A 12980-nucleotide genomic window follows, 5' to 3' on the forward strand; every position below is an offset into this window, starting at 1 on the left:
TTTTTTTTTTTCAGTTTCAATACACTATAGACTTTTCTAGATGTTAAAGAAAAGAAGGTTTAAATTGTAGTATTATGTATAAGGTGGGAGACCTAGAGGGTGCCCAAGATTGCCTTGCCTATGATGGCACAAAAGTTGGGATTTAGCATTAAAAAAAGTAAAAACCCAACACAGTTCAAAGCTCACTTTCTCCTGGATGGAGAAGCTTGGTTCCATTAAGCTATTTTCTTCACCTATGGCAGGAGATACTGATAGAGTTCCTCAGTATCCTGGCAGTACAGGGATATAATCTCTTGCTATTTTGAAAGCAGCCAGGATATTTTTTTTTTCTAGCTTAGTACCACTGCTACGGCCCTCCAGGTTGAAGTTGGACCACCACATCTTATCATTTAGTAGTGGTGCTCAAATTTAGCATCACTTGTCTGAAATAGATTAAAATGGCACAAAGCATTAGATGTGTCCCTAGAGGGAGCTGAGCACCAGTGTTAGGTGGTCATCCACTGGGCCACCTATGGGACAAGTGGCGGAGCAGTTTTAAACAAGAAAAGCCACAAGGCACTTTCCCTATTTTGGAGTTTCTGAGGTACATGCAGGGAGGAATTACATCCTCACCAGCTCGTCTCCTTAACTGTATTCTTAGCTCTTGGCACATAGCCTGGCATATTAGTGCTTTGTACAAGTGTGTTGAATCAGACTGAGATACAGTGGAGGCCTTAATCTAAACAGCTGGGGTGGGAAAGGAGCATAGAGGAAAACGTTCTAAGAACAAGGCCCTGCCTAAGAGTAAGTCACGCATGGCCACAGACATCCTGAAAGTAGGATGAGGGTGCTCCCCAGCCCTGGAGAGAGTGGGCTGAGGGCAGGGAGGCCCAGCAGAACCCTGTTAGTATGGACTCTATAGGTATCCCAGATTGTACTGCCATACATAGCATCCAGCTAGGAGTCTAGACTGGGCAGGAGAGCCTGGGACCAGAGTGGTCAACCAGTCCATACAGGGGCCAGATGGCCCTGGGCCATCCTAGGGCAGAGGCCAGGATGCTTAGGGCCCACCCTCAGGAGCCAGTGGAACTGAGAGATCACAGTTGTGAGAGGAGGGGAAACAGGAAGCAGGAGAGGAAGTACAGGTGAGCTCATCCAGCAGTCAGGGCAGCAGGGGCCAGTGTGCCCGGCAGGAGGAGGTGCCGGGCCAAGTGCAATGGAGAAAGGATCTGCTGTGGACGTCCTGATGAGGCTGAGAGATGGGTCTCCCGCTCAGCAGTGCAGAGCAGTGCATGGCTGTGCAAGGGCAAGGGACAGGGACAGCTGGGTGCTATGAGTGGAGCAGCAGCGGCAGCAGCGGTGGTGGTGGTGGTGGTGGCGGCGGCGGTGGCAGCAGCAGCAGCAGCAGGGAAGGCAGAAAGCCCTTGGAAGTGGCCTGAGGTAATGCAGAGGGATCTGAGGAGCCCTGCAGCCAGCATACTGCTAGAGACATTACTACCAGCAGAAAACGACGTTCAGGTGAAGACCAGTGTGGAACCCAAGGAGAGGATGTCGAAGACCAGGACCAGGATTGAGACTTTGCCTCTAGCCACCCCTGGCCAGAAGATTTTTCCAATCCCTAGTAAGGAGGGATTAGTAGTTAAACAAAGATCAATCTGCGTTACACATCATCATATTTAGTTCTTTATAGGTCCAAGTTAACTGTTACGTAACTACAGTGTTTACCCTATGGTTGTACTCCTCCCTAGCCCCTAACCAAATCCTATTGTGATTTCCAAAGTTTTGAGTTCAAGAACCCCACTTGGTGCTATAATGGAAATGGATGAAGCTGTTGGCCATGGGTTAGACTCTTGGAGCCCAGAAATGGAGCCATCAGGGCCCAGGTCACACAGAATGAAATCTACTGATTTAGGGATATGCTATGAGAACAAGTCTCATGCAGTGACCCCTCAACAGGGCTTTTCCCTGTCTGGGACAGGTACATAAGTCTCCTTCTGCTGAAGCAGAGCCTGCTCAACCAGGGACATTTCTCCGTATCTAGTGTAAGTGATGAAAGATGTGGGATATAGATCCATCTTGGAAAGGGTACATTTGAGTCCTAAGAGTCCCCATCAGCCTGTTCTGCAACTTCCTCTGATGTCTATCAACTCCAAGTCCTTTTCCTCATGCTTTAAGCCCCACTTCTACTTGGCTTATGCTCAGACATGAAAAATTAGCTTGTCAGCATTTCTGTTCTGCTTGTGTATGCTAAGCATGTGCCCACCTTACTGCTGAGCTACAGTGATGTCAATCCCTATATGAAAGTCTTCAACTTTCTCAAGTTCTATTATCACTATTGCTTCCTACAGAACACTTGGTTACAAATCCCGAAACCAATCAACTTTGTATCTAGCTCCTTTTTGAGTCCCCTCCGAGGAAAGGAAATAGCAGAGGCTGAGAGCCACCTGGGCTCTTAATCCCTGCTTCACCTAACCCTGGGTGGAAGCACTCACAACTACTTTCATGAAAGCTATGGCTGTTTCACATCCAGACCTCAGGATCAGTCTCTTACAAATGATCAATGTAAGATATCGGCAGATGCTCTACTGGTCCAGCATGGGCTGTACCAGGAGATCAGAGGGGGGCTGCTATGATAACAAATTGCCAGAGCCTCATCCTGAGGTCGGGGAAGTGTAGGAATTCTGGCAGGCACAGACCCAAATGGGTACTTCACCGAGCTCCTTCCTGAGTATAAGCCGCAGAAGAGAACCATGTGCTTTTCAAATGCATGCTATGTGCGCTGAGTTCAGTGACTGGTCAGTTTGCACCCTAGACTGTTGACCCAGGCGGTCTGGAGAACTGAAATTTTCCTGTGGCTTAGAAAATGGTTTCCGTGACCCAAAACTTTCTGATGACATTTTGGATTTCAGAATCTGAGCTTATCAGCATGCAGGCAAGATGGAGTAGGTTCAGGGTGGCTTGGACATTACCTGAGGCTCCACGTCCAGTATTGCAATCAGCCCCTGCTCGTGGATTTTCCGAATGGTCTCCAGTTTTGTCCCGTACATTGCATCCTCGTGGCTGCCATACTCCAAGTACTCATTATTTGAGATGTCTTGCATCATTTGGTCATGAGATACAAAGTAATAATTCTTGCCATTTTCTTCATCTTTCTTTGGAGGTCTGGTTGTATCTGCAAAATTTCATTCATGAGAGGTTTAAATGGCTAGATTGATGAGTTACACTCCCAATGGAGTTACTGAACTCAATTACTCTGTGTGTGTGTGTGTGTGTGTGTGTGTGTGTGTGTGTGTGTGTGTGTGTGTGTGTGTGTGTGCTGAGACCTAGGCTTCTGTGTATATTAGGCAAGCTCCTCAATTGTTTTTTAAAAGCTGGTTAAACCAGGTATGATAGCACACAGCTGCAATTCCATCACTTGGGAGGTAGCAAACAGGAGGATTACAATTCCAAGGCCAGCTTTGGATACAAGACACCTTGTCTCAAAAGAAAAAAAAAAAGCCGTTGATTCTTTACATTGTCTCATAGCCTCTGTTTCCAATAATGTCACAGAAGCAATTTAAAAACCGTATTTATCTATGTACAGCAGCATATCAGATTTTTCCTTTGGCTTGTTTGTTGTTTGGTGAATATTTTAGTGTTGTGAGATGTATTTCACACTGCCCCAGGAGGAAAGACATGAAGTGGTGGTGATGCTTTTTGAATAAAAAATGGCCCTGATAGAGTCAGGTATTTGAACACTTGGTCCCCCGATGGTTTAAACTCCCACTGTTTAGGGAGTGTGAGCCTTGCTAGAGGAAATACGTCACTTGGGGCAGAATTTGAGATTCATAGCCTTGTCCAATTTCCAGTTTGCTCTCTCTGCTTTGTGTTTGAGGCTGGAAATGTGACCTATCAGCTTCTTGCTCCTGCTGCTATGTCTACCCTGCTATGAGGGACTCTCACCCCCTGGAACTGTAAGCCAAAACAGACTTTTTTTCTGTAAGCTATCACAACAACAGAAAAATAACTAATAGGGTGACCCAAGATGAACATAACTTACTAGCCCTTAGCTTACTTGGGTCCGTGCAGAAGGAAGAAAGGATAAAAGAATGGGTAACTACATGTGTCTATTTACATTTAAACGAATGGTAGTGACATAGTTCAGTTTCTTCATCTCACTAGCCATATTTCAATGACTGAAGAGACAGCGGACTATTCAATTGGACAGTTTAGATACTGAGACTTGTTCTAGATAGTGTTAGTCTATATAACTTCACAATGAGAATGTTTGTTGCATATAGCAAAAGGCACACCATACTGAAAACACAAAGGACTTAAAGGGGTGTGGCTGTGATTATCATAGAAGAACTAAACCAAAAGGCGAGGCAAGGAAGTGGTGAACTGCTTTATAGGTCAAATGGTCCTTCAGAGATTTTTTTTTTGAGACAAGGTTTTACTTTGTACCCTGGCTAGCCTGGTTTTTGGTATGTCACCATGGCTGGACTCAAACCTGTAACTTATCCTGGTTTCTCTGTGTTTCCTGGCTGCCACGAGGTAAGTATCTTTGCTCTGCTATAAGCTCTTGCCATCATGGTATTCCATCTCACCACAGACCCACAGCAATGGAGTAAGCCAGCTACCGACGGACTGACATCTCTGAACTGTGAGCCTACAATCACTTTGTTCCTTTTAAGTTGTTCCCCTCCCTCAGGTATTTGTCACATCAGCAAAAGGCCTACCACAATTGGACACACATACACTATCTCTGTCTTCCTTCCCTGTTGTCCTCCCTAATTGTTCTCTCGTCTCTCTCAACTTCCTCCTTCTGTGTTGCTTCCTTCCTTCCTTGAATAAAGACAAATTTATGCTACTCTGTGCTGAATACATGGGCCCACCAACTCAAAGAGGATGCTTTCTCTAGTTACATTGAAAGCTGAAGTTGGCATACCTAATCTTCAGTTATCTGAGGAAATATTACAGATTACTTCAGGTAATGTACAGTGCATGTAATGCACATCAGGGTCAAGTATTTAAGAGATCAGACATGGTTGATTTTATCAAAGGAAAGCTTTAAAAACTAAGCTACTTAGCTGCACCGTGGTGGCACACACCTTTAATCCCAGCACCTGGGAGACAGAGGCAGGCAGATCTCTGTGAGTTCAAGGCCAGCCTGGTCTACAGAGTGAGTTACAGGACAGGCTCCAAAGCTATACAGAGAAACTGTGTCTCAAAACAAAACAAAACAAAAAACTAACCGGAACCAAACAAAACACAACTAGACACTTAATAACCAGGAAGTTCAACTGCTATGTGATCAAGATGAAACTAAACATTACTCAAATGTAATATAGTCATGATAAAGACACCAGAACTGAACGAACATTTCAAAATGTTTGAGTAGAAAATCACATTAGCACCAATTGCAATACTCAGTAAGCTTTTCTTGTGCTAACCTGTGCACTTCTGAGGGCCCCTGGCTCTGAGGTGTACATTGACCTTGCTTCAGGAAGCCTCTGAACACTCAGCAGGAAGGAGCCAGTCTTGACATTTAGCTCTGGCTGGCCTCAAGCATGCAGGGGTCCTATTGTATCTGCCTCTTTTTGTGCTGTATATAGGTATGTGGACTCCTGTCGCTCTAGAGTCATTCATTCTCCATGAGCTCTGCCACCCTGCCTATCTTCTGGATAGTTTTTGGAACTGAAATGTTAACCTACAGAATAATGATGTGAACAAATAAAATAATAGGTCACATAACTATGAGTTATGTTTCATACACATACTCTTGAACCTTTGGACAATCATGAGATTACTCCATTTCACAGTTGGTGAAATGAAAAGAGCAAGAGGTTAACAATATGAAATAGACAACTGAAGGTGATTGAAAGATATTACAGATTCGAATTCCTTATACTAAACAGCAAAGAGTTCATTGACTGGACTTTAAAAGTATTGAGTCAATAATGTAGATGATGATTGGTAGAAACATGGTTGCATCACAGAAACATATAAAACAGTTAAAGCTTATTTTTTAAAAGAATCATTCATCTAGATAATGTTTATGACATACTGTTGGGGAAATTAGGTTCCAAACAACAATGGACAAGACTAATGCTGTGACTCCTCACTGTGTATATGTTGACATTAAGAGAAGCCTAGAAGGGGGTTTAACAAACATTTATGGTACTTATTACTTGGAAAATAAGTTTGAATTTCCTCATTTCCTTCGTTGCTCTTGTTTTGGATTTTACAAATTTCCTATAGTACACAGTTATAAATTATTTATATAATTAGAAAAATATGCATATTACAATGATAACAATACGGTAGGATAAAAAGAATTCAGATTGATCCATTGCTTACGTGGAATAGGGTACGCAAACCGGTCCGGGTGCTTTGTGATGAGGGTGTTTTTTATGTGTCTTCTCCCAACACCATGTGCACCTATGTAATTTTTGAAAAGAGTGGTAAAATTAACAGCTAGTAATAACATTTGTAAAATGGTTTGGAGGTGAGAATAAACAAGCTAAACTTACCTAATAAGACCAGTGTTTTCCTTTTGAATGCTGGCAGTTTGACTACTTCTTCATATGTGACAAGATCTAATTGATCAAACACTAAAATGCAAGGATTTAGAAGAAAGGTAAGTTCATGGGATGGATATTTCATGGAGGCGAATTATAATTTTATTGGAAAAACTAAGTTACAATAACATCACGAATCCTGCTTATGATATGGAGCTTACATGTGATTTAATTCTCAGTGCCATTATGGGGGAAAGTTTCATTTTTAAGCCCATGAAAATGCACTTGAGAACCAGGAACAACCAAAGAGATGATGAGTACATGCATGAAAGTCCAATTCTAAAGGATACCTCATAGTTTTTCATGCAGTATTCCAACAAATCACTTGAGTGGACTCAGAACCACATGCTGTTCATCTTTTCACAATTCTAAGAAATTAGCAATGTTAAAAAGAAAGACTCTTTGGGCAGTAACCAACACAAGTAGACCATGGGTACAAGTGAAGTTAAGCGAGTGAGGCCCAGCTGTAGCGCTTCCAGAGATGGGTGAGAAATGCATGGTCATCCAGTTTTTATTTAATGCTATTGCTCTTTTATTACTCCTTTAGAATTGATGAAGGTGGCATGTTACAATCTGTCAAAGCCAGGTTCTGGATGGATTTTTATAAGCTTTTAATAGAACATTCACAAATTGTACTGTAACTCAGGTCTTGGGAAGGCATGGGTTTTTAAGCAGGGAATCATGCATTCCTGGCCCAGAAACCATGTCAGCCATTAATTATATGGGAAGCTACATGATAAATCAGGATGAACAGGATGGAAATAATCACGGAGAGTCTGAGCTTTGAAACCTTTAAGAAAAGGAAGTTCTTTAATTATTATAGACAGAGAAATACTTTAAAAATATGTTTCAGAAATGTGTTTCTCAACAACACTATGATGAGAACAATTTCAAGCAATACGGGGAAGCTATCATAGTGAATGATTATTGCTATTGAAAGGGTCTGATTCTCGCACACATTTGAAAATTCTCATGAGAAGGCTGAAATCAGACATCTGCATTTCCTGTAATCTACCCACCCATGGTCATACCCAACTACTGTCAAGTACATAGTGAAGTTTCCTCTTAAAATACTTAGTCCTCCCAGGATTTCAGAGGGGGTAAATAATTCAGTGAAGTGGATCCCATGGTTGAATCATGCAGAGAGCTTCTGCTCCCTGAAACAATATGGCCAAATGATCTTGAGAATAAGCTCAGTCTTTAACATTTGTGATCTGCACAGTAGCAAAGAACCTTATGATGCAAAAATAAGATATCATGGAATGCAATACATCACAAACACATAAATGAATGAAAAGCATCATTCTCAAAATATACAGAGAAAGAAATATAATGTATTAAAATAAAGGTTAGTGCATATTAATGGGTCTTTGTGCATTTTTTTCTTTTGGTAAGTTGATTCTATAAAAGGTGAGTAAAAAACTAAAGATTCTCTAGCAATAGCTTATATTGGAGAAATGTTTGCAGAATGGCGTGGTCACAAAATTAAAATGAACATGAGACTCCCTGTGGTAGAGCTAGCTTGCTGTGCTACCGTGATAATGGAATGATGAGAATTGCAGAAATAAAAGCAGGAGTGCTTATGGCATTGCTTTCTGTACCTATTGCCCTGAATCGTATTTCTATCAAGGAAAAGTATGCTTATGGGAAGAAGTCATCAGCAAATTGATGTGTTTTAAGGTATACAAATCATCCAGTGCTTCATGAAAGAGCAAGATGATGATGACACAAAGTTTTCTGGAAGGCAGACCTCTCTCTCTAGAGTTCTAACTTGAGTCTTGTTTATTTATGCCTTTGTCATTTTCTAAAAGTACACAAGTTAGCGACTAACAATCAACACACCACAAACAAATGAACATATAGGTTAAACATTAGAATCTTAGCTATGAATGAGTAGCATGAAGAGGTTACTCTGGTCTAAATAAAAAATGCCACATAGTCATAGGGTTGCAAAACAAAGCAAAACAGGATATTTCAAAATAAGAGATACAAGGTATATTAGAAGAACACTTAAAGACTGTACTTTTAAAGGGTTGAAATTGCTTGCTGATTAAAGGAAAAGGACTTAATAAAATGAAATCATCAAAAACACAGAGGCATAGTCATTCAACAGGTTACTTACATGCACAGAGGCCATTGGGAGTGAGACAGCATGAAAAATGTACAGGGGTCATTGAAATATGACTTTTCATATATTAGTAAAATAAAAGTATAATAGGCACAAAATAAACTTTGTCATGCAATATTTTAAACACAATGTAAATAAACCACATTAAGAAACAAACTCATTTTAATACAAATTCAATCATACCCTTATATAAAAGCCAGTGGATTTTATATACTAGTACGTGTATAGAATTTATGTGGGAATGATAAGGAATCCTTTTTAGAGAGAATAAATGTAGGTGCCTTTTACTTTTCACTTTGAACATTCCTGTACCATCTGCAATTTCTAGTTATGTGTGCTTATTAGCTTATTATCAATGGTTCTGGGGATCAAACTCAGAGCTTTGCCTTGTACATGCTAATAAAGTGCCCTACCACCAAGCTACACCTCCAGCCCTACTTTTATTATTAAAAATGCCAATGTCAGTGAGGCTATAGGCCACTTTTCTTCAGGATAGTTTAAAAAGGCCAATTACTAGTTTGTAGTATTAAACATAGTTTAAACATAGAATGTACACTATTCCAGAAATACTCTAAGTTCATATACACCCACATAAGCAGTATTTTGAGGACATGAAATACCTTTGTTCTAATGTCTCATGTTAAAAAATGAATTCAGGCTTTCTAATTTCTCAAAAAGTTTAAATCAGTAACATGAACTAAAATAAAAGTGACTTTTAAAAAATGTGCACTGTTCTTTTGGCTGCATGTATGTCTATGTGAAGGTGTCAGACCTTATAGTTACAGACAGTTGTGAACTGCTATGTGGATAGTGGGAATTGAACCTAGGTCCACTGGAATAGCAGTCAGTATTCTTGAACCACTGAGCCATCTCTCCAACCCTCTGAAAGTGACTTCTTGAAGTCTTGGGCTTAGGAAGCTCAGTGCACCTAGAATACGGTTCTAGCAGGATGACAATACTGTTTGCATCAGACGCATGTGGCTAAAAGGAAAGTCTCATGAGTTTGCAGAAAGTGTATTTGGTGTAAATGCTACACATACCATAATCCAATTCATTCCCAAGAATTCAGAATTATTTCCTGGCATACTTTGTTTATATTTCTCTGATTTCCTGGTAAGCTACTTAACATTTCAGGCATTTAAGTATCTAAGCAACTATTTGGGAAAAAAAAAGCAAGCTGTAACACTGAATGCATGCCTGTGTTTGAAAGGCTACAAGTAGCTTCAAATGCTGAAAAACAAACAGACAAACAAGAACACCCCCCCCCCCCCCGCCCCAACAACTCCAGGTAAGACTGAATTTCAAATAGTGGCACTGGCTCAGAGAGGATACAGTATGTCTGTAGTGGCCAGATAGCTAATGCAAAACAAAACAAAGCAGGGGTGTATGTGTATGGGGGGGGGACTAGGGAATGAAATGCTCATCCAAAAGGGATATTAGCAACCCATAGACCCTAAAAAAGGAAGTAGCTTAGTGATGCTGCATTTACTATTTTGTCAAGGATGTCTAAAACTCAAAGTTTTGTGTTACATAATTTCATTTTCAAATGTGGTATCATAAATTATTTAAATATTGTGTATGGTTGAAATTTATGCCACTGTATTATGTAGGATGTAGGCTGCACAGTTTGGCAAACTTCTGCTTTAACTAGACATGTGGATTTTCCTGGTGACAGAAATAATAGATTTTGATGTTATTATTGCCAATTCATGGTGCTGCTGACAAAAATCTCTATCCTTTATTCTACTTGAAAATACAAGTAATTTCCAACTTTGATGATAACATTTAGAACTTGTCACAAATGCATGATGAATTTTCCAAGGTTTCGAACAGGTAACAGAACTCATGACCTTATTGTGAATTACTGCACAACATAGGAAGAATAGTGTGTGCTGTGTTTTATGGTCAGTTCCTGAAAGAAATCCTTGAGAAATATAGTTTGACTTGTGAGCATCTGGCTAGTTGTTGGTATGAAAGAATACACTACTTTCATGTTTTCACAGCATCTGCCTTACCTAGATGGAGGCCAACAGTATTTTACAGCAATTCTTTTTTTTTTTTTTTAAACAATACATGCCAGGTTTATTCTCACAATTTATACACAGCTCTGGGAATAAAATGTTGTAACCAATACAAAATGATAAAATTATTTGTAACTAAAAATTTGCTAATCTTAAATCTTCTCAAGTGTAGCGTTACTTTTGTTTTTAATTTTTTAAAAAAAGTTTGTAACTTTGTAAAAAGCAGATGTTCTTTCTAAGATAAGCATGATGAAGACACCTCAGGGGCAAGTGAACTGCACCATCACCCCAGCAGATCATCATTGCTGAAGGTGTACAGCAATTCTTTATATGGGCAATACGATAATTTATGAGGCAACTTCATCCTAGCTAAAGCAGACAGCTGTCTCCTGACAGCTTCATCTCTTGTAGGGATAAGCAAAGGCTTCTGGACCTTGGGATAAACAAGATGGAAACATTCATTGATAAAGTAGAGGAATCCTGAAGGGATGGTGACAGAAAAGAATGCTAGGCTTAGGTAGGCAAGTACATTGCAGACAGGCCAGGATAAAAGCTGGCCACCTTCTCCTGAGCAGAAATTAAGAAGAACTCATAACTCTGTGGGGGAAGGAACCCTGACGGCAATATTCTGACTAGACTCCCAGATAAGCAGAAACACAAAGATTTAGAAAGAAACTTAAGTGGCTATGCAAGGATCTTCCTTCCAAGCTGCTCATACTTTCTTTGAAGTCAGGTAGATAGACATGGACAGGTAGGACAACCAATCCCTCAAGCATGACAAGGACTTCTTGGATGCCTAGAAGAGGTCATGGTTAGGAAAATACTAAGGGCAACAAAAAGTGTTGTAGCCCTCTGTCCCCTGTATAGCTAAGGTTACTACTTTTCCTCAGTTTGAGTTTATGAGAACTTTGGCACATGGTTTGGGAATAGGAGATGACACGTCAAAGGATGGAGAAGAAAACAGTTGTATCCCATTGTCTAAATCAAGGACAAATGCTTTTTACCCTGGACAGGCAGCAGTTCTCAGAGAGCTACATCCCGAGCCATGGAGCACTGAAAGATTACTCAGATCTATCACAAGGGTACCTGTTTGCCAGGCTGAGTGATGAAAGAACCTTAGATCCACTGACGTTTACAACCTGACTGGCTAGCTTGAAGGCATCAGTGGGCTAAGTGACCAAGTCATACACTTCCTCTGGGTAGGCTAATGATCCTGTCTCCGGCCACCTATTTGGCTGACAGTCACATTTGCAGGAATAGTGGACACTGCCTACTGGGAATCCAAATGGGCATGAGGGAAGAAGCACAGCGATGCCCCAGTGCTCCATGAACAGAAAATGTGAATCACAGAAAATGAGGATCACCAGCTGTCAGATAGGATGCTGATTCTCTGGCACAATTCTTCAACAAATGATTTGACTAGGTCTTTGTCAACAGTTGGAGAAGTAGAGTTTTCTGACCAATTCACTTAATTATCCTCATAGAATATTGGCAGATTGAATACTGATGTCCACATCCCTTCCAATTAGTAGAGTATAAAGCTAATGACATATTAGCAGATTTACCCAGCTATTTCTTTGCTTTTCTAGGTTTAAACTAATTTGAGTGTCATCAGTATTTATATATCATTTAACACTATACAAATTATAAGTTGAGCTAGATAATGAATGTCCTCTTTCATTTTGATGCCGGGGACGGAACCCAGGGCCTTTCACATGCTAGGCAAGCACTTTACGAAAAGCTACAACCCAAGCTAATCACTTTTTCCGTATCTAACTAATCTCCTTGTGAGTTGGCTTGATAGTGTTAGCCTGATGGAAGCAGAGAGGAGAAGCCGTCTCAGGAAAAGCAAGCTATTTTCTGCTGCTGCTGTGTAGTTTTTCAAACAGTATTACTTAAACATAGTGGTTGCTAGTCTGTCTAGATACTCTGCTTTAAATATTTCTTCCCTTTATGAAGCCAACACAGAAGCCATTGTGAGGCTACTGTACCGTGGTAGTACATAAGAAACAAACTTTCAATTGGGAATAAGAATGCACAGAGTAACTGGTGCAAAGGGAAAGGGCCCTCATTTAATTGAGCCATTTCAACTTAACCCATGTGGACATTCACATTCATTCAGTATACATAGAAGTTCATAAATGCTTACATTTAACTTCTAATTGAGAAATAAGAATTCAGAAGTCACAAATGTCTTTTACATGTTGGTGCATGCTGGAACATTGCACAAAGAAAGCCACACTCCAGATTCCTCAGAAGCATACTGAATTGCTGCGTATGAATGACGGAAGT

The 12980-nt window shown here is 40.5% G+C and overlaps 1 protein-coding gene across 8 annotated transcripts in view; it reads right to left on the bottom strand.

Moving 5' to 3' along the window:
• The window catches only part of Cask (calcium/calmodulin dependent serine protein kinase), a 328910-nt gene that overhangs the window by 9391 nt on the left and 306539 nt on the right, over positions 1-12980 (bottom strand). For all 8 annotated transcript variants that reach the window (XM_027433199.2, XM_027433197.2, XM_027433195.2 and 5 more), the window contains 3 exons: positions 6492-6572; positions 6319-6399; positions 2949-3151 (listed from right to left, as the gene is read on the bottom strand). In XM_027433199.2, the coding sequence (XP_027289000.1) occupies positions 2949-3151; positions 6319-6399; positions 6492-6572 (365 nt within the window). The remainder of the gene's footprint in view (positions 1-2948; positions 3152-6318; positions 6400-6491; positions 6573-12980) is intronic.

This window comes from Cricetulus griseus, chromosome X (genome assembly GCF_003668045.3).
Source record: "Cricetulus griseus strain 17A/GY chromosome X, alternate assembly CriGri-PICRH-1.0, whole genome shotgun sequence".
Lineage (NCBI taxonomy): Eukaryota > Metazoa > Chordata > Mammalia > Rodentia > Cricetidae > Cricetulus > Cricetulus griseus.